This window comes from Hylobates moloch, unplaced genomic scaffold (genome assembly GCF_009828535.3).
Source record: "Hylobates moloch isolate HMO894 unplaced genomic scaffold, HMol_V3 SCAFFOLD_3, whole genome shotgun sequence".
Lineage (NCBI taxonomy): Eukaryota > Metazoa > Chordata > Mammalia > Primates > Hylobatidae > Hylobates > Hylobates moloch.
Window position 1 is genome coordinate 146514248 of NW_026652278.1, and position 23016 is coordinate 146537263.

Below are 23016 nucleotides of genomic sequence, written 5' to 3' on the forward strand. Positions count from 1 at the left end.
TGTATTCTATAATCCACTGATCAACTCTGAAAAATACAATTCAAACAAATATAGATAAAAGGTCAATAATAATAAAAATAAAAAACTAAAATATTCATGATTATCTCCTCAAAAAAAGGCAAGAAAGGAGTAACAGAGAAACAACAATAAAAACAATAATTTTATAAAACAGATAAATAGAAAATAAAGAGCAACAAATTGCTCCTAAATCCAACCATATCAGTACTTACATTAAATGGACAAAACATTCATAAATGGACTAAACACTACATTAAAAGGCACAGATTGTCAGACTTAATAAAAAAGTGACACCAAACTCTTATTGTAAGAGATTCACTTACATGAAAAGACAGAACTTCCCACAAAGGGAAGCCCATCAGATCTCTCAGCAGAAACTCTACAAGCCAGAAGACAGTGGGGGCCAATATTCAACATTCTTAAGGAAAAGAATTTTCAACCCAGAATTTCATATCCAGCCAAACTAAGCTTCATAAGTGAAAGAGAAATAAAATACTTTACAGACAAGCAAATGCTGAGTGATTTTGTCACCACCAGGCCTGCCCTAAAAGAGCCCCTGAAGGAAGCACTAAACATGGAAAGGAACAACCGGTACCAGCCACTGCAAAAACATGCCAAATTGTAAAGACCATCGAGGCTAGGAAGAAACTGCATCAACTAACGAGCAAAATAACCAGCTAACATCATAATGACAGGATCAAATTCACACATAACAATATTAACTTTAAATGTAAATGGGCTAAATGCTCCAATTAAAAGACACAGACTGGCAAATGGGATAAAGAGTCAAGACCCACCAGTGTGCTGTATTCAGGAAACCCATCTCACATGCAGAGACACACATAGGCTCAAAATAAAGGGATGGAGGAAGATCTACCAAGCAAATGGAAAACAAAATAAGGCAGGGGTTGCAATCCTAGTCTCTGATAAAACAGACTTTAAACTAACAAAGATCAAAAGAGACAAAGAAGGCCATTACATAATGGTAAAGGGATGAATTCAACAAGAAGAGCTAACTATCCTAAATATATATGCACCCAATACAGGAGCACCCAGATTCATAAAGCAAGTCCTGAGTGACCTACAAAGAGACTTAGACTCCCACACAATAATAATGGGAGACTTTTAACACCCCACTGTCAACATTAGACAGATCAACGAGACAGAAAGTTAACAAGGATACCCAGGAATTGAACTCAGCTCTGCACCAAGCGGACCTAATCGACATCTACAGAACTCTCCATCCCAAATCAACAGAATATACATTTTTTTCAGCACCACCCCACACCTATTCCAAAATTGACCACATAGTCGGAAGTAAAGCTCTCCTCAGCAAATGTAAAATAACAGAAATTATAACAAACTGTCTCTCAGACCACAGTGCAATCAAACTAGAACTCAGGATTAAGAAACTCACTCAAAACCGCTCAACTACATGGAAACTGAACAACCTGCTCCTGAATGACTATTGGGTACATAATGAAATGAAGGCAGAAATAAAGATGTTCTTTGAAACCAACGAGAACAAAGACACAACATACCAGAATCTCTGGGACACATTCAAAGCAGTGTGGAAATTTATAGCACTAAATGCCCACAAGAGAAAGCAGGAAAGATCCAAAACTGACACCGTAACATCACAATTAAAAGAACTAGAAAAGCAAGAGCAAACGCATTCAAAAGGAGCAGAAGGCAAGAAATAACTAAAATCAGAGCAGAACTGAAGGAAATAGAGACACAAAAAACCCTTCAAAAAATTAATGAATCCAGGAGCAGGTTTTTTGAAAAGATCAACAAAATTGATAGACTGCTAGCAAGACTAATAAAGAAGAAAAGAGAGAAGAATCAAATAGACGCAATAAAAAATGATAAAGGGGATATCACCACCGATCCCACAGAAATACAAACTACCATCAGAGAATACTAAAAACACCTCTACCCAAATAAACTAGAAAATCTAGAAGAAATGGATAAATTCCTGGACACATACACCCCACCAAGACTAAACCAGGAAGAAGCTGAATCTCTGAATAGACCAATAACAGGCTCTGAAATTGTGGCAATAATCAATAGCTTACCAACCAAAAAGAGTCCAGGACCAGATGGATTCACAGCTGAATTCTACCAGAGGTACAAGGAGGAACTGGTACCATTCCTTCTGAAACTATTCCAATCGATAGAAAAAGAGGGAATCCTCCCTAACACATTTTATGAGGCCAGAATCATCCTGATACCAAAGCCTGGCAGAGACATAACCAAAAAAGAGAATTTCAGACCAATATCCTTGATGAACATTGATGCAAAAATCCTCAATAAAATACTGGCAAACCAAATCCAGCAGCACATCAAAAAGCTTATCCACCATGATCAAGTGGGCTTCATCCCTGGGATGCAAGGCTGGTTCAACATATGCAAATCAATAAATGTAATCCAGCATATAAACAGAACCAAAGACAAAAACCACATGATTATCTCAATAGATGCAGAAAAGGCCTTTGACAAAATTCAACAACGCTTCATGCTAAAAACTCTCAATAAATTAGGTATTGATGGGACATATCTCAATAAGAGCTATCTATGACAAACCCACAGCCAATATCATACTGAATGGGCAAAAACTGGAAGCATTCCCTTTGAAAACTGACACAAGACAGGGATGCCCTCTCTCACCACTCCTATTCAACATAGTGCTGGAAGTTCTGGCCAGGGCAATGAGGCAGGAGAAGGAAATAAAGGGTATTCAATTAGGAAAAGAGGAAGTCAAATTGTCCCTGTTTGCAGATGACATGATTGTATATCTAGAAAACCCCATTGTCTCAGCCCCAAATCTCCTTAAGCTGATTAGCAACTTCAGCAAAGTCTCAGGATACAAAATCAATGTACAAAAATCACAAGCATTCTTGTACACCAATCACAGACAAACAGTGAGCCAAATCATGAGTGAACTCCCATTCACAATTGCTTCAAAGAGAAAAAAATACCTAGGAATCCAACTTACAAGGGATGTGAAGGACCTCTTCAAGGAGAACTACAAACCACTGCTCAATGAAATAAAAGAGGATACAAACAAATGGAAGAACATTCCATGCTCATGGGTTGGAAGGACCAATATCGTGAAAATGGCCATACTGCCCAAGGTAATTTATAGATTCAATGCCATCCCCATCAAGCTACCAATGACTTTCTTAACAGAATTGGAAGAAACTACTTTCAAGTTCATATGGAACCAAAAAAGAGCCTGCATCGCCAAGTCAATCCTAAGCCAAAAGAACAAAGCTGGAGGCATCACGCTGCCTGACTTCAAACTATACTACAAGGCTACAGTAACCAAAACAGCATGATACTGGTACCAAAACAGAGACATAGATCAATGGAACAGAAGAGAGCCCTCAGAAATAATGCCGCATATCTACAGCTATCTGATCTTTGACAAACCTGACAAAAACAAGAAATGGGGAAAGGATTCCCTATTTAATAAATGGTGCTGGGAAAACTGGCGAGCCATATGTAGAAAGCTGAAACTGGATCCCTTCCTTATGCCTTATACAAAAATTAATTCAAGATGGATTAAAGACTTAAATGTTAGACCTAAAACCATTAAAATCCTACAAGAAAACCTAGGCAATACCATTCAGGACATAGGCGTGGGCAAGGACTTCATGTCTAAAACACCAAAAGCAATGGCAACAAAAGCCAAAATTGACAAATGGGATCTAATTAAACTAAAGAGCTTCTGCACAGCAAAAGAAACTACCATCAGAGTGAACAGGCAACCTACAGAATGGGAGAAAATTTTTGCAACCTACTCATCTGACAAAGGGCTAATATCCAGAATCTACAATGAACTCAAACAAATTTACAAGAAAAAAACAACCCCATCAAAAAGTGGGCGAAGGACATGAACAGACACTTCTCAAAAGAAGACATTTATGCAGCCAAAAAACACATGAAAAAATGCTCATCATCACTGGCCATCAGAGAAATGCAAATCAAAATCACAATGAGATACCATCTCACACCAGTTAGAATGGCAATCATTAAAAAGTCAGGAAACAACAGGTGCTGGAGAGGATGTGGTGAAATAGGAACACTTTTACACTGTTGGTGGGACTGTAAACTAGTTCAACCATTGTGGAAGTCAGTGTGGCGATTCCTCAGGGATCTAGAACTAGAAATACCATTTGACCCAGCCATCCCATTACTGGGTATATACCCAAAGGACTATAAATCATGCTGCTGTAAAGACACACGCACACGTATGTTTATTGTGGCACTATTCACGACAGCAAAGACTTGGAACCAACCCAAATGTCCAACAACGATAGACTGGATTAAGAAAATGTGGCACATATACACCATGGAATACTATGCAGCCATAAAAAATGATGAGTTCATGTCCTTTGTAGGGACACGGATGAAACTGGAAATCATCATTCTCAGTAAACTATCTCAAGGACAAAAAAACCAAACACTGCATGTTCTCACTCACAGGTGGAACTGAACAATGAGAACACACGGACACAGGAAGGGGAACATCACACTCCAGGGACTGTTGTGGGGTGAGGGGACGGGGGAGGGATAGCATTAGGAGATATACCTAATGGTAAATGAGGAGTTAATGGGTGCAGCACACCAACATGGCACATGTATACATATATAACAAACCTGCACATTGTGCACATGTACCCTAAAACTTAAAGTATAATAATAATAAAATTAAATTAAATAAAAAAAGACAGAATTAGTTTGAAAGAAAAAAGATAGAGAGCATATACCATGGAAACACTTGTCATAAGAAAGCTGAAGTATTACATAAAACAATCTACAAGATAAGGAAAGGAATATTACCAGAGGTAGAGACGTTTCATAATGCTCAAAACATAATAATAATAAATGTGTATGTGCCTGATAACAAAGTTATAAAATACTGAAAGAACTAAAGAGAAGTATAAACAAACCCACAAACATAACTGGATATTTTAATACCCCTAAGTTGGTAACAGGTAAACAAATTGGATGAAAAATCAGTAAGGATAAAGAAGATCTGAATGACATTACCAACCATGTTGACCAAACTTAAATTACACAACATTATATTCAACACCTGGAGAACATATCTACTTTGCAGATGCAAATGAGACTTTCACAAGATACACTAAAGCTGGGCCATTTAGAAATAATAATAATTTTTAAAAATTTGAAATCATGTAAGATACATTCTCTAGACTACAACAAAATTAACTTATAATTAACAGCAAAAGTATATCTAGAGAAGAACCAAGTATTTGAAAATAAAATAAATCACCACAAAATAACCAACTGGTCAAAAAAGAGATCACAATGATCACTATATACTACATGTATCGAAAAATCACTCCGTACCCCATGTACAATTATTATTTTTCAACTAAAAAATAAATTTTTAAAACAGGAGATCACAAGGGAAGTTAAAATATATACCTAAAGAAATGGTAATAAAAATAAAAGGCATCAAAAAATCGAGGCCACTATAGCAGTGCAAAGAAGAAAGTTTACACCTTTCAACAGGTTTAGCAGAAAACACGAAAATCTTAAAAATGAGTGAGAAAATTTTCAAATCTAAAGATAAGCAAATTAAACCAAAAGAAAGTAAAAGAGGGCAGGCACGGTGGCTCACGCCTGTAATCCCAACACTTTGGGAGGCCGAGGCGGGCAGATCACGAGGTCAGGAGATCGAGACCATCCTGGCTAATGCGGTGAAACCCCGTCTCTACTAAAAATACAAAAATTAGCCAGGCATGGTGGCGGGCGCCTGTAGTCCCAGCTACTCGGGAGGCTGAGGCAGGAGAATGGCGTGAACCTGGGAGGCAGAGCTTGCAGTGAGCTGGGATTGTGCCACTGCATTCCAGCCTGGGCAATAGAGCGAGACTCTGTCTCTGTGTCAAAAAAAAGAAAAAAGAAAGAAAGTAAAAGAAATAATACGGCCAGGCACGGTGGCTCATGCTTGTAATCCCAGCACTTTGGGAGGCCGAGGCGGGCGGATCACGAGGTCAGGAGATCGAGACCACGGTGAAACCCCGTCTCTACTAAAAATACAAAAAATTAGCCAGGCGTGGTGGCGGGCGCCTGTAGTCCCAGCTACTCGGAGAGGCTGAGGCAGGAGAATGGCGTGAACCCGGGAGGCGGAGCGTGCAGTGAGCCGAGATCGCGCCACTGCACTCCAGCCTGGGCGACAGAGCGAGACTCCGTCTCAAAAAAAAAAAAAAAAAAGAAAGAAATAATACTGAATAATACTGAAATATTACTGAAAATCAATGAAACAAACAATAGAGAAAATTATTAGGTTGGTGCAAAATGATTGCAGTTTTTGTCATTGAAAGTAATGGCCAAAACTGCAATTACTTTTGCACCAACATATGACAAAGCCAAAGTGGTTCTTAAAAAAGTTTAATAAAACTAAGCAATGCCTATCAAGATTTAGCAGGAAAGACACAAAACACAAATTATATATGTTAGAAATGAAAATGAAATGTCATGATAATCCTAGTCATCAAAAGAATGAGGGACTATTATGAACATCTCTGTTTATAAACTCAACATATCAGATGAAATGGACGAACTTCTTGATAGACACAATTACCAAACTGGCAAAACAGAAAATGTGAGTACTGAAATACCTATTTAGAAAATCAAATGTAATGCCAAAGATGTCTCCACACAGAAAGTTCCAGGCCCAGATAATTGTACTGGTGAATCCTCTCATTTAAGAAAAAAATGATACCAAACTTTTATAAAATAGAGGAAGAAAAGACACTCCCCAACTCATTTGATACCCAAGCCTGATGGTAACATTATAAGAAAAAAATTACAGACCAATAGCCTTCATAAATATAAATGCAAACCTTAACACAATTTTAACAAATCATATCCCACAATAAAATATCACACCATGACTAACCAGAGTTTATCCCAGGAATGCTAGGTTTAACATACGAACATTAATGCCCCAAAATTCATGTTCATCCAGAACCTCAAAATACGACTTTCTTAGGAAATAAGGTGTTTACAGCTTTAAACAGTTAAGATGAGGACACACTCAATTAGGGTGGGCCCTAAATCCAATGCCTGATGTCTTTTTTTAAGAGAAAGAAGAGACACAGACATGCAGAGAAAACACAAGGAAGAAGGCCACATGGGATGAAGGCAGAGATGGGAATGATGCAGCTACAAGCCAAGGAATGTCATGGACTGCCGGCAACCACTAGAAAGAAGCTGGAAGAGGGAAGGAAGAATTCTTCCGTGATGCCCTCAGAGGAAAATGGCCCTGCAAACACCTTGATCTCAGACTTCTCACCTCCAGAACTAAGAGAATACATTTCTGTTGTTTTAAGTTAACCAGTTTGTGGCAATTTGTTACAGCAGCTACAAGAAACTAGCACAATATTCAACAGATCAGATAATTTTCTTAAATATAAAGTAATTGCTTGGGTTTCTTCTTCTGGTTTTCAGAACAAATTAAGAAACAGCATGGTGGTGTCAGTTAGGCGTATATCAAATTGTCAGCTTTACTGGTAAAGTTCAACTGCAGAACAAGATTTGAATTGGTAGCCTATTGTGCTTCCTAATACTTCCAGTCTGAATTAGGGGGATTCCCCCATTTAGTCACAGCACAAAAGAGCTCCTCTCAGCACCTTCTGCCTCACCTCCCAGAGAGCAGATCCTTAAGCACCAACACTGCAGACAAGCGATGAGACAAAGAAAGAAGCTTGGCCAGGTGGCATGCAGTTCCCTAATCTGCCCAAGCAGATTATGGGGAAGAAATGTTCTTCCTGTACTTTTCCCTACTGAAATGTTCAGAAGGGACAATTTGCTTCTCATAGTGAAATACAAAGAGAAAAAGGAAGTGTTCTCCCTTAATAACAATGCATAGTAAACTCCCTGATGGAAACCTGAAAGGCCACATTTAATGCTATTGGAACATAGCCCAAAGAACAGAGAAGAGTGCCATGAACATTCAACACACATTTGTTGAGTGAATAAAATCAAATAAATAAAATGACACTGACTATATTGTTCTTAGCCATAAATTACATAATTCAAAGATACATAAATTTAAAAAATTATTAAAGATAAACACTATTATATAGACTCAGAAAAGCAACACTGTTTGGCATTTTACTCTCTCTAAAACTGGATAAACTCTACAATCACTGGTGTATTATAGTATAATTAGATGCATTTCCTTCTTCCTTAGTGGTACGTAAAATAATGCTACATCTTAGAATTGATGCAGTTTTAGACTCGGTGGAATACAGTATATTTTTAAAAATTATTTCCTTATCAGTTGCAGAAGAAAATATGTAAAACACACACCCATGCATACAAATTCATTCTCTCCTTCTCTTTTTCATAATCAGATAAAAAAGCATAAATTCAAGAACACAATTCAACAGTTTAGTGGTAGTGCTAACCTCAGGATCAAGGTTTTCAGAGAATGCTTTTTTCTCAGCTTCTAATTGTATGCCATTCGGCGTTGGAAGGGAAGAAGGTGCAGAATGTAACTCCAATTCTTCACTGAGGGCAGTTTCTTTATCTTCTAGTCCATCTTTCTCCTCTACGCAACTTTTCTTTTTTAACATACTCCTTGGCCGAGGTAATGGTTTAAAGTGATCATCTGTGTCAAGGCTGTTGTTTTCTGCTGAAAAATAAAATGCTTAAAGTGTGTGTACAAAAAAATGACCATGGCTTTATCTATCTCTCTGGGTGCTACCATACTTCCCTCCTGTGCCTATGCCCCTTCATTCTCTGCCCTGAAGAGTCCAGATGAAGCCCACAACTCTTCTCTATACAGAGCTCTAGTAAGGCACAAATAAATGACGGTTAGTAATCAGGCTGGACATGGTGGCTCACACCTGTAATCCCAGCACGTTGGGAGGGGTGACTCACGCCTGTAATCCCAGCACATTGGGAGGCCGAGGTGGGCAGATATGAGGTCAGGAGTTCGAGACAAGCCTGGCTAACATGGTGAAACCCTGTCTCTACTAAAAATACAAAAAAATTAGCCGGGCGTAGTAGCACGTGCCTGTAATCCCAGCTACTCAGGAGACTGAGGCAGGAGGATTGTTTGAACCCAGGAGTCTGAGGTTGCAGTGAGCCCAGATAGAGATCACACCATTGCACTCCAGCCTGGGCAACAACAGCAAAACTCCATCTCAAAAAAAAAAACAAACAAACAACAACAACAACAAAAACAAAGTAAAGAAACAGTTGTCATCCTAAAAGTAACCAGTCACAAGAAGTTAACTCTTCAACATTGTGAACTCTTATAATATTAAAAAAAAATGTTAAAAATAAAAAACAAAAATCTTGCCCCAGTTTCTACCACTATAAAATGAGGAGGCTCATCCATCAAGCCTTTGAGTACCAAGCCCTGTACACGTTACTAAACCTCATAATCAACAAAGCGGCAATGGACCTGTCCAGGGACTTTACAGGTTGATTTTTCTAAACAAAATTACAAGACTAGATCACTAAGATTATAAGTGCTATTGTAAGGACAAAGATGATGATGTTGGCACCCAAGGGATAGGAGTGCTAACTCTCAGTAGAGGAAGGAATCTTTTATGAGTTAATTGTTCTGAGTCCATAAAACTTCTTCAGCAGTTATTAAAATTTCACTCTTTCCATTACTTCCAAGTTTAAGTCAAGAATCTAATGCTGATATGCATCCAACATTCGAAACAATGGGAAGACTTTCCATGAATATATTTTTTGCCTGAATTTTACCTGCTATATATATTTATGTTTCTATTGTTCTACAGATGCATTTTTCTAAACTTCAAAATTGGTCTAATTAACATCTTCCTCCCATTTACCTAAAAATGGGCTTATGGATTCTGCCAGAAGATTCCACAACCATACCAAATTGGTATTATTATGAGTATTTGACAATTTTAGCTACATCCTAAACTCCAGCCAAATGTTCAACCCCAAATCCAAGGGCTCTAGATTCCTCCCTCTATTATCCCCTAAATCCAAAGTATCAAAATACCCTATCAATTCTAATTGCCAAATATCTCATTTATTCCACTTTCTACATCCCTGCTGTCAGGTCCTTATCCACTCTTTCCTAGATCACTGCTTCCATGATATTTACAAAATCCAAATCAGATCACATCACTCCTTTCTACAAAATTATTCAACGGCTCCCCACGATCCAATCCTACAGAATAAAAGCTTAACTGCCTTTAAACAACATAAAAGGGATTTTATGGTTTTGTCCTTCACTGCCTTATCTACAGCCATTTTGTCATCTGTGTTTCTGAAATGCTGGGCTAACAGTTGTCATGCACACATACCACAGTCCCTCCAATCCCTCCTGCTACCATACCTTTACTTAAGCTGATCCCCCTGCCTAGAATATCCACTTCCTGCTTCTCTTCCTGACAAATGCTTGCATGTCTTTCGAGCCTCAGTTTAAGCAGAGTATTATATAATGCCTGAAAGAAGGTGTTGAGTCAATTTTTTAATTATTGTGGTAAGAACAAACATGAGATCTACCTTCTTAATACATTCAGTGCAAAAGACTACTGTTAACTATAGGCACAATGTACAGCAGATCTCTAGAACTTATGCATCCGCATGACTGATACTTTATACCTGCTGAGCATGTTTATAAACCAATGCTAAATAATAAAATGAATAATCAGAACATTTATAGAGTGCTAAATTTATGCCAATACTGTTCGAAGCACTTCAAATATGTGAACTCATTTAATTGCCTCAAACTCCTAGAGGTAGGCAACTATTATCCCATTTTTAAAGATGAATAAAATGAGAACAAAGAGGTCTCATGCCCAAAGTCACAAACTCTAGCAGGCTGCAGATCTCAGATTAAAGGAGAAGCATCCTGACTCCAAAGTTCATGATTTCAGTCATGTTGGTATTAAAATAAAAACATATGCTGTGAAAAACACTTTCACTTTATAGAGCAACTGTCACTTCTGTAGTGATTATAAAGTCTGGTTATTATACTTTTTACAAAAGACAAGCAAGGACAGAGAAAACCTTCAAGCTCTAATAGTTTCATAAAGCATTACTTGCTACACAGCAATATCTCACCACATTAAAAATATTGAGTTCCAAACCTGTATAGAAAAAAAAGTCAAAGAATTTAGAGGATAAACTCATGAACCGTATTCCCTCTTTCAAAGATAAATCATTCATATATTAATTTATTCATTTAAATACCTAATATATTCTATATGCCAGATATTATCTTAGGAACACTAGCCTCAATTTTTACTTTTCAACCTGAAGAACCTGAGAATGACAACTTTAATATATTTTCTACAAAAATTCCACTTCCAGAAGTACTGTCAAGTTCCCAAAAAGAAAAAAAAAATGACTATACTTTAAGAAAAGTGCTTTTCTTCAATTGTATCAATGTATACAATTACCTATTTAGGTAATTATTTTTATATTACACATACTGAATATAACATTGCATATATAAGTAGAGCATTTAGGATCCTGATGCCACCTTGTGGTTAAAATACAGTATTTCCTTATTCACCACAGGTTTTTTTTTTTTTTTTTAAGGTATAAAATAGGTGGATTATTGCTTTCCTGATTATCTACCATAAACTTCTAATTATATACATCCACCTGTCTCAGACAAATTTTTAGTTGCTATATATGCTCGCATTTTCTTAATAACAAAGTTCAATTATGTTCCTCTTCTCTCCAGCATTGATTTCACTCACTATACTTGGAAGGTACATTTTAACAAGTTAATTTCATTATGCATCCTGTTTGCATTTTTGTAGTTTTTTATAGTTTATGAGATGCACTTCAGTAAACTCTCACAATTTGGCAGGAATAGAAAGAGGGTTATTTTTAGCTTCCTCGTCATGAGGATACTGAAGCTTAACTTATTTGCTGAAGTCATATATAATATACAGAGCCTTTTCCCCCAGTGTCCTGGACATTATTCTAGTGTTCTTTGCTCTGCTTACATCCTTTGCTCATTTCAAAGTTAATGAGATTGTGGGGTCAGGAAGAAAGGAGCAGTTCCCCAATACATGCCTGAAATAAAGTTTTGTCTGACGTTACCACTGGTATCTAATGCGCAAAGTCTGAAATATTTACCAGCACTGTATTTACTGATGATATGGAAGGAGATTTTTATGAAGGTTAACATCAACTAATAATTCCTTTATAAAATACAAAGAAGACTGAAAAACACAAAATCCTTAACCTTGCATATACAAGTTCATGAATGGTGGCCCAGGGTATGTGAGAGGACTTGGTCTCTGTTTCATTCTATCTTTGTTCCTTTATGCTTAAAGTTCAGTAAAATTGTGGGGGGAACTAACTGTAATCCCAGATCACACCAGAAACTTTCCTTCGGAAAACTGAATCTTAGTAGATGTTCATAGGCAATACAGAGACCAAATGGAGATTCTCTTAAGGAGAGCCTGGACGCTTCAACAAAAAACAGCAGCAATAACATAACTCATTCTTCAAATATACAACTGTCAAGAAAATTTTCTGGCACAATGTTGGTATGGCAAAGATTGTTTTAAGGATTAGTCTCAATATTGCTGTAACTCTAATCTTTGGAGTGTGAGAGGGATTAGACAGCATTCCATTCCAGTTCCACACCTACAAACAAAACTGAAGCTCACAGGTCTAGGTGTCTGGAGATCCACAGCTATGGATGCTATGGACAACTAAAGGTGCTTTGGCTTTCTATCAGGCAACAGCCTAGATGCAAGACAAAATACAACGGGTCTGTAAAATTGAAGTTAAGTCTGTCTTTTTTTCTTAAATATATACCAGCTACCATATAAAAATTTGGGGACTGATTATCTTAAAATAAACTTCCAAGAAATGCAATTACAGTAATCCTAACAAATTACCTGAAGATGTGCTTTTAATTGAAAGAATTCTGGGTTTAGGTTTCATTTTTATTTTGTCTTTTTCAAATTCCTCATCCTTATTTTGAGATTCAGAGAAAGATTTTACAACAATGTCTTCACATCCATCAGGTGCCATTTCCTCTTCATTTTTGATGGCACACACTGGCTCATCTTTGGTTATGTTACTGTTTGATTTCTTGGTTTTCAAAAACGATAGTTTTGAAGGATTCTTTTCTTCATCATCTGATATATGAAAGTCATCCATTTTTTTATTAACTGCATTTTCATCTGCTGAAGTGTCAGAAAAATCACCTAAGGAAACTGAAAAATGGAAAAGAAAAAATGTTTTCAACAGTATTTTTAAAAATTGTCAAGGTTACGTTCACTTAATCAAAAAAGTTTACCTTAAAAGCTACAAACAAAATTCTAACAATGAATAGGCACAAATGTATTTTATAAATAGACTTGCAGCTCTAAAAACACAGCTAACTCAGGCATGTTTCATTAACATTTATGAAATAAAAATTCCAATTTCATTAATTTATTCAAAATGTATTTATTGTGTGTCTGTAGGGTACCAAACAACGAAACACTGTTTGCTCTGGAAAAAGTCATCCAAAGGTCCCTAACAATCAGCCATGTAGTATTTAAATTAGATTATGGACTGTTAAACTTTTATTTGCAAATTACTTCCTCATATAAAATCAAGAACATTTGTAAATGGAAGAATTTAATTAGTAATTACTAATTATATTTTTTTCCATAAAAATTTTGGAACTACAGTTCCATCCACACCAGAATATTAGATTTACTAAGAATCATAAGAAATGCTAACTCAACTATACAGCAGTGATTTAACTGTGGTTATTACTGGTTTTACAGAAATCAATTACAATTATTCACCAAATTTTAAAGAATAAAGCACCAGGCCAGGCGTGGTGGCTCACACCTGTAATCCCAGCACTTTGGGAGGCCAAGGCGGGCGGATCACAAGGTCAGGAGTTAGAGACCAGCCTGGCCAATGTAGTGAAACCCCATCTCTACTAAAAATACAAAAATTAGCCAGGTGTGGTGGCGGGCACCTGTAGTCGCAGCTACTCAGGAGGATGAGGGAGGAGAATCGCTTGAACCTGGGAGGCGGAGGTTGCAGTGAGCCGAGATTGCACCACTGCACTCCAGCTTGGGTGACTGAGTGAGACTCCATCTCAAAAAAAAATAAAAATAAAAATAAAAAACACCAAGTACGCTTACACCTGAAACTAAAATGTTAGTACGTTTACATGGCTAAGAGAGACCAAATTATAATAGTACCGATATATGAAACACGAAGAGTCTGTGGTTTTTAAATTTACCCCTTATCACAGCCAAAAAAAAAATCTGATTTATAGCAAGCTTTATAAAAGTACTTCTAACGTGCACCAAAGTTTAGTTCTGTGGGACATAGTTACTAACTAGCTGTAGCACCTCCTAGGGTTGATCTTAAAGATGAACCGGTCTTCTCCAACATGGTTTACCACTGGCAGCCATCCTTTTACTGCAAACTTGCCATCAGTTTATATTTTCATATACACATTTAGAAAACAAAACAACAAAAAACAAAAATCATACAACTTCTTGAAAATTAAGAGTGGCTTTCTACTAATTAAAAAGTTGAAAATCTAAAATTAGTGAATACATAGGTATTATTTTAACATAAATGATTGAGGGGATGGGTGGTTGGGGGGCTGACTAAATTTGTCAGGAAGCAAAAAGAAGAAAAGTGGTTCACTTTTCCATACTGTCACATACCAATCTCATCACTGTCAAAGTCATCTGAGTATTCAGAACTCCTTTGTCTGGCTGAGCGAGCTGTAATTGCTCTTATTAGCTCATCCTGAAATGAGATACTGAAATCAATTTCCATCCAAACATGGAGGTATCATATTTACAAGTAATTCTTTAAACAAACAATGCTTGATTAACGACTGCTTTCAAACTTAGGTTTCATTCATCTAACAAATATTTCCTGCAAGCTCACTTTATGCCATGTACCCACTTTATGCCTCATACTCAATGCAGAGCATCACAGACAAGAGCCCTTCCTCATGGAGCTTGCAGTTAAGCTAGAGACACACATTATAGAATAAATTAATTGCAGGTTATAATTAGAGCTGGAGGGTAACAAACAAGAAGGGGCTCAATTTAGATTATAATTTATTAAAAACTGGTATTTTGAAAGAAATTGGTATTTTTAAGAGCTTTTGTCTCGGCATATTTCAGAAATGGATGCAATCAATATTGCAAACTTAGAGGCTGAGTTCAAAATTGCAGTGACTCAACAGAAAAAAAAACATAAACATTACGTTACAACAGAAAAACAAGTTTTTATATAAAAATGGCAATTTAAGGTTGCAATTCAACTTTTTAACTTAGTAGGAAACTAGTATTGAGGCTACTTTGGTAGTCTTAAAACCATATAGGGGAGTTTGTAATACTGGATGGAGCCCAAACATGATCATGTGCAAAACCTCAAAAGAAATATAAGATTTACCCCTGCTTTATATAGGACTGTTTCTGGAATCACCAATTTCAACCCATCTAATACAGTGCTTACACTGGGAAATGATTCCACATAAAAATACTTTACCTGGAAAGTCGTTCTTTTGGTAACTTTTGGACTCTTTGTATATGCCAAAGTGGTGCTAAAAACTTCATCAGACATAGTGTATTTTTTTCTCGTTACCTTTATAAAATAGCTAATTATTAGAATAATTCAACTTCTGATGGTAGCTGAAATATACAAAAAAAATCAGACTTTGCATGCTTGAGAATTTATTTTATTACATTTGATTCTACTCGCCCCACAAAGGTCAAAGAAAAGCATCTGATATGAACATTGGGCTACATCTTCACTTACAAATGTTCTTGTAAAGAAACAGCAAATTCTCACAACAAGCTTGTTTAAAAAAATTCAAATGGAAGTTATCCTAAAATAGTTTTGCAACTACTTAAAAACTCTGCAAATAAATGATTACAGGTTAATACGACAAAATGCTGCCAATTAAAATAGAACACCTTATTTTTCACCTCTCTTCTAAAGTATAACATTGCATTCAAAATAAGTCATGTCTTATTTAAAAGGCCATCAAAAGGATCGTCGGCGTAAAAATTATGAGCACCACCACCAAAATATATCTATATATTTGCATATAGCGCTATTCAAAGAAAAAGATCGTAATGCTAACCCGCAAACAGCCATCGATATGTATTGCAAGCCAATTTTTCCTCTCACAAAAGTGTTAAAGAGAGCCAGGTAAACAAAACGACGAAGCTTTCGCGATGAGCCGCATTAAAATCGCGGTTTCCCGTGCTCGGAGCAGAGGCCTGGCAGGGCCGCCCACAGCGTTGCGCGCCCCGGGTTCCGTTCCCTACCAGGCCAGGTGACGTCCGGGTGCTAGACGCTCCTCACCGAGCCTTACGCTGAGCACCAGCGAACGCCAGGCCCGTGCACGCCCAAGAGCGGTCTCTGTCCGGATCCCCCATGGCCCCCAGGTCCCGCTTTCTGTTCCCAGCCCCGGACGCCCGCGGCCAATTCCCCGCGACCCTGAGAATCAAGAGCCAAGCGTCGGGTAGGAGCTGCTCACCTTGGTCTGGGCCTGGCAGCGTCCGCAGAGCCGGTCCTGGACCGAGCGAGGAGGAGGGGCTAATAACAGAGGCGGAGGGCGGTTGCTAGGAAACAGCGTCTTCGGGACGAAGTGACTTCCCCACCGCCGGGTCTCTTGGGTACCCAACACCGCTCTTCGGCCCAACGTGTCGCTGGGGCAACCACCCAGACGAAGGAAGTGACATCACCTTCCTGGGTCTTTGGAGAGGGGCTCATTATTGGCCGCTTGTGTGCATGTGCCGTTGCCTAGGAGACAGGAGCCGCCCAACTCCTTACTCTTGCCAATAGAGTAAGGGTCCTTATCTGCACGTGTTGCAAATAAAGCACATTCGTCGTTTTGCCACAGGACGTGAAGTTCTCTGAATCGAAGTACAGTGTCAGTGAATGGGACAGAATAGTACGGTAGTGACGTTTGCAGAACCCTGTTTCCGACTGCACGTTTGAATCCTGGTGCCCCTTTTCTACACACGTGATTGTCCCAAGTTAAGGTCTTTATGACTCAGTTTCTTCTTCTGGGGGAAAACAAAAGTGTACTAATAATAGACACCTGAAAGGTTGCTGTAAAATTGAATGAAATAATGCAAGTGGAACACTTGGAAGAGCGCCTGGAATTGTATTCGGTATTAGATATGCTCTTCATGCAACTAAGCCGCAAAGGGCCTGGAGAGAACTCAGCTCTTGTGGACACAGCTGAAAGCCCATTTGACATCTTACTTGAATGTAAAACTCCCCCCTTTGTATACTTAGTGAGTAATCTTATTTGAATCAAACCAAACAAAATGATCCACTAGGCTAAAAGAGCATGTGCTACTAAAGTAAAAAAAATCAACATCATTTAATTAGCATAGGAAATTCTTAAAGCAAATAAAAACCAAAAACGTTTATTGAAAGTCTTTAAAATAACATGAATTTTTACTATTTTTAATTTTTAAAAAGCTTCATCCTAGTTGAATTGCCGGAATGAATTCATTGACTAGTAATTAAACTCATACCTGGTGTTTTTTCCACATCTCTAAAATATGTTAATATTTCACTAATTCAATTTTGCATAAACAAATCGCATTGAGATAGAAATTTAATAAATCAGTGTATTGAAAAACTAAATGTGCATAACAAGAAATAAGAAATTTCATAAATACAATGTTGTATTAATCAGAGTTCTCTAGAGGGACAGAACTAATAGGATATCTATATATATATATATATATATCCACTCATCTGTATCCATTTATGAAGCTGAAAATGTACACCACCTCTACACACACATACCCAGTATAGAAAATGCTCCCTATTTTCTGTTAACTCATGGCACTACTGTTGAACCCTTCCAGGTTCCTCTCATGCTCCTGGAACCTCCTTTCCACTGTAAAACATTCTCTCACTTTTTCCTCTATAATCGCATCCTTATCTTAGCTAAGCAAAACTATTTTCTGAATAAACTATCTCCCTGAGGGCTTTCCAAATAGGGACTGCTGTAGAAGGAAGATTTCTAAGTTCTCCTAGGTCCTCACATCCTCAGTGACTGCTCTCCTATTACTCCAAACCCTTCCTCCTCACAAACCAATATTCTATGTTCTATTTCTCAGTTTCTGTCATCAATAGATCTCTAGGCCCTTCTCCCACATTCACTGAGTATCTACAGCCAACCTATCCAATACCTGAGATCACACCAAGGTATGGTGTGGCCATGTTCCATTCAATGAGTTCTTTGCTCTATATTCCAAGACTTTCACTTGTCCATACCCCTAATTGTGGGGCTCCAAACTGGAAGTCTTAAACTGTAATACTCCACTCCGAAAGGCCCACGGCTTCCTTTATTAGTTATTCTTCTCTTGTTATTTCTATTTAGGAACTCATCAAGACATGTAGACTCTTTTTTTTTTTTTTTTTTTTTTACTTTTTCTTTCTTTTTTTTTTTAATGCATGTATCTCACCTAAGATGTCCAGACTCTGGAGCTTTTCACATCTCCCCCCAATTTATCAGTTGCTCTCTTTGCTTCCTGCTTCCCTTTCCTAGCCAGCCCAAGTCCCACAATGTAGCTTATGGAGTTCTTTCTTCAGCACTTTCAACTTTCTCACTTCATCATTCCTCTGGGACACAAAACTTGTCCATTGATCATCCAAATTCTTTGACCCAACGTATTTCAGAGTAATAGTGCATCAATCCCAGCTTACAATTCTATTTTATTTTTAGAGACAGGATCTCACTTTTTTTGCCCACGACTGGGCTCAAGCGATCCTCCTGCCTCCATCTCCCCAAGTGCTGGGATTACAGCCATGAGCCACCATGCCCGGCCCCAGCTCGCAACTTTCTGTGTGACCTCAGGTATGTTACTTAAACACTCCTAACCCCAGTTTGTGCATTCATAGGTTGGGATAATACCTACCCCTTCCAGTGCCATTTTAAAGATTTCTTATAATACTTTGCACAAATACATATGATAAAATTATTTCCCCACTCAGGACAGTGCCCAGTAGAGCTGGTGAGTCAGTAACTGTGGTTCCCCCGCTTTCCCTCTCCCTACCAAGCTCACCTTCCACCTTCCCTCTAATTCCCATCCCTATTCTCTTTCATGTGTTTACGTGCCTGTCTCTTCCACTAGAATCAGTTTCTTAACAGCAGCAGTTTCTCAAAATTGACAGTTTGAGCAGAATCATTCTTTGCTGTGGGGACTGTCCTGTGCATAGTAGAATGGTCAGCAGCATCCCACTCTCCACCCCACTAGATGCCAGTAGCACCCTCCAAGCTGTGACAATCAAAAATATCTCTAGACATTGTTAAATGTCCTCTGAAGGACAAAATCACCTCAGTTGAAAACCGCTGCACTAGAGTAATGGCTGTCAAACTTTTTTGAACAAGACCTACAATAAGAAACATTTTGTATATATATATATATATATATATACACACACACAGTATGTGAAATAACTTCATCAAATCATTCTTTCCCTTATGTTATCCCACTCTGATATGTTCTATTCTGTTTAAAAAACAATGACTAGACTGAGCCTCCACAAGAATAGTAACCTTATCTGTTTCATCTTTGCACTCACAGTACCTAGGCAAATTTTGTGGCACACAAGAGGAACACAAATACTTGTTAAATTGCAATGAATAATCATTTCTGGTAGTCAATAAAGAGTTTTAGTTAGCAGAAGAAAAACAAAAATTAAATTTGTTTTCTGGTTGTGCCGTGTCCAAAATTGAACACCACCCTTGGCAGCTTCCAGGAGAAAAAGTTCTTCACCTCTGCTCTAAAATATTCTGTAGCCTGATCAATGTGAGCAAAAGGCAAAAATATACTAAGATATAAAATGTATACTACATATATAATCATGTGTGCACTAGGCTGTGACCTAAAATGCCAATGACCTATGGCCAAATTACTGACAGATACAAGCCTGTGACTTAAGCCAGACACTCAGAAGAAATAAGCCTCCCTTTCCTTGGATACATATTCTAAAACTATAAAAATAAAAGGCAAAAATTAGGACATATTCAGGTAACAACTACCCCCTCTCCCCAAAATAACTTCTGTTGTATAAAACCCAAAGATTAAAAACTACGACATTGGATATAAAAACTGAGTCTTTCAATAAAAAGAGGAATGGGACAAATTAACTCAACATATTTTTTAAAAAACACTCATCATTTTTCCTGAAAGTACAATAGTTCCCTCTTATCCAAGAGGGATCCATTTGGAGACCCCCCCAGTGCATGTGCTGAAACCATGGATAATACCAAACCCCACATATACTATGTTTTTTCTTATGCATACATACCCACGGTAAAGTTGAATTTATAAACTAGGCTCAATAAAAGATAAATAACAGAATAATTATAACATACTGTAATAAAAGTTACATGAATGTAGCTTTTCTTCTCTCAAAATATCTTATTGTACCATCCCATAGGTAACTCACACTGTGGATAAAGGGGAACTATTGTACAACAATCTCACCATTTGCTGGTATTCCCGAACCATTTTTAGCTTTTCTCCTCCTCCCTTGTTTGTTTCTTTTGGTTCAATGCTGCTGATTATTCCCTAAGAGGCTCTTCTAGCTCCAATCACATTCTTATATCAACAGATAGGAGGTTCTTCAACTGTCAGCTACACATCCATCCCTGCTACTTTCTTCATTGCCTCCACAATTTCTATAAGGGAAAGGTAAAATCTGCATACCTGCAGAATTAGCATCATGTAGATGCTGCCAAAGGGTTTTTTGCCCGTGCCCCCTGGAGGGGTGACATCACATCCCCCACTGCACCAGGGCCCATTGAGTAACACTTGGAGCAACCAAGGGGTGCCACACCAGAATGTGGGGACCAGTGACTTCAGGGATTGCTGGGAAGCAAGCCCCAAGGTCCCCAGGGCACCCTAGGGCCTTGCTTGGAAACTGTACTGCCCCCAATGCTCTGGCAACATGGGCCTGTGATGGGAGTGCAGCCCAAGCAATCTACAAAAATCCCTCCAGGGTCGCTCTTTCATTGTCCTGGTGAAGAGTACGGTCCTGATCATGTCTCCTGACCCACACCCTTTGTGTTCTCTCCCAAACACACTTTCTTATTAGTTAAAATATGGATAGGCTGAGAAGGCTAAAAATTTCCCAAATCTTTAAGTTCTGCTTCCCTTTTGATGAAAACTTCTGTCTCTAAATCATACCTCTTTTCTTTCATTTTCCTACACACATTCAAGAGAATCAAGCGGCTCCTTCAATACTTTGCTTAGATGTTTCTTCTAGCAAATTTCAGTCTCATCATTCATAAGTTCTGCCTTCCAGAAAACACTTGGACATGAACACAATGCAGCCAAGTTCTTTGTCACTTTGTGACAAGTGTCACCTTTCTTCCAGTTTCCAATAACATGTTCTTCATTTCCATCTGAGACTTTATCAGAATGACCTTTCTCTTCCATATTCTCTCTTTTTTTTTTTAAGAGACTAGGTCTCCCCTATGTTGGCCAGGTTGGTCTTGAACTCTTGGCCTCAAGCAGTCCTCCTGCCTCAGCATCCCAAAGTGCTAAGATTCCAGGCATGAGCCACCACACCCGGCCCCCTTCATATTCTACAAACATTCTATCCAGCTCTCCTTATCTGAGCTCTCACCAGAATCACCCTTAATGAAGAGTCACAGGGAGAAGACAACCACCCACACCTCAGGAGACAGGCCTGGAACAGAGCCTTCCTGCACTGCCCTCAGAAGGGACCCCCTGCTGACAACTTGATTTTAGACTCATGGCCTCCAGTACTATGAGACAGTAAGATTCTGTTGTTGAAGGTGCCCAGTCTGTGGCCAGTCTGTAAGACAGTCCTAGCAAACTAACACAGCCTGTTAGCCCGTGGATGGTGAAAAGATGGAGTGCACAATGGAGCTCCAGGCTTACTGTCTACGGTTCCCAAAGTGTGCTATGGGACCCTTTGGTGGATGTAGGTATGCAAGATAATTTTGGGTGGTGCAGGGTGAACAATTTCAATTTACATAATAATGTAAGTTCACAAGCTTCCTGGGGAGCCTAGTGACATGAAGATACAGCAGAGCCTCCCCAAAAGAGGTGTCAGCTTTTGGTGGATCCTTGAGCCCAGGAAGGCGATAGGCGAGACATCACTGTTCACCAGAAAACACAACCAAAATCCATTGAGGAAGGGCAGCAGTCAAAGGTTTTATTCTCCAGAAGGAACTCTCTAGAACTGCAAGCAGCAGGCAAAAGACTTCCTCGCATGTGTGGTTAGGCGATGGTGACCTACAGTTTTCACTGGGAACTGGGATCAAGAGTGACCCGACCTCCTAATCATACACCTCTCTCCCTGTCTCTCTCTGCCTTTTATGTCTCTCTATTGCTCTCCCTCCTCTTCCTCTCAGCCTCCTCTGTCTCTCTCCCCATCTCTCTTCCTCTCTCTCTATCTCACTCCCTTCTCCGCATCTCTCTTTCTCTCTCCTTCTTCTCCACTTCTCTCTCCCTCCTCCTCTCCCTCCCTGCCGCTGTTCAGGCAGGACTCCTAGGCCACCTTTCAGTGTACACGCAGGGCAGCAGGACCTTGGCCCCCCATCTCCTAGTGCCCTCAAGGTCAGGGGTGTGGACCTTTCCATGCTCTCCTGGGTGGGCACCCCACACTCCAGGAAGCAGAAGCTGCAGGTCACCGCTGACTCGAGTGGTGCACCCACGGGGTGCTTCTACTTGTAATTGTGACTTCCATCTTGTGATCTGCTGAGGTCAAAGCAGAGGACACATGCTCAGGCCCGACCCTGCATCAGGGTGGGGTATGGGCGGGTTTGTGGGTAGAGGTGGGGATGGGAGCAACCACTGCAAACTGGTCCCTGGCCGGCTTCCTGTCCTTCACCTGCCATGCAAGGCCTCCTCTCCCACCCCTCCCCCTGACTCCCACCACCTCCACCCCTAGGCAGCCCCAGACCCTGGCTCCGGAATTCCCTCTGGATCAAGGAACTAAGAGCAA

General features: G+C 39.0%; 1 protein-coding gene and 1 long non-coding RNA gene across 16 annotated transcripts in view; one reads left to right on the forward strand and one right to left on the reverse strand.

Moving 5' to 3' along the window:
- Positions 1 to 7329, forward strand: part of LOC116465528 (uncharacterized) — a 153038-nt gene extending 145709 nt beyond the window's left edge. For 2 of the 7 annotated variants that reach the window (XR_009212936.1, XR_009212932.1), the window contains exon 8: positions 7141 to 7329. This is a non-coding gene — a long non-coding RNA (uncharacterized LOC116465528). The remainder of the gene's footprint in view (positions 1 to 7140) is intronic. The other 5 variants (XR_009212929.1, XR_009212931.1, XR_009212933.1 and 2 more) reach the window with 4 other exon arrangements.
- The window catches only part of MAP9 (microtubule associated protein 9), a 48465-nt gene extending 31774 nt beyond the window's left edge, over positions 1 to 16691 (reverse strand). For 3 of the 9 annotated variants that reach the window (XM_058436851.1, XM_058436849.1, XM_058436848.1), the window contains exons 1-5: positions 16544 to 16691; positions 15547 to 15689; positions 14709 to 14793; positions 12921 to 13241; positions 8469 to 8695 (exon numbers count right to left, since the gene is read on the reverse strand). In XM_058436851.1, coding sequence (XP_058292834.1) covers positions 8469 to 8695; positions 12921 to 13241; positions 14709 to 14793; positions 15547 to 15621 — 708 coding nt within the window. In that variant the 5' untranslated portion in view covers positions 15622 to 15689; positions 16544 to 16691. Of the gene's footprint in view, positions 1 to 8468; positions 8696 to 12920; positions 13242 to 14708; positions 14794 to 15546; positions 15690 to 16543 lie in introns of those variants that run through there. The other 6 variants (XM_058436853.1, XM_058436852.1, XM_032148560.2 and 3 more) reach the window with 4 other exon arrangements.
- Between the last annotated feature and the right edge of the window lie 6325 nt (positions 16692 to 23016).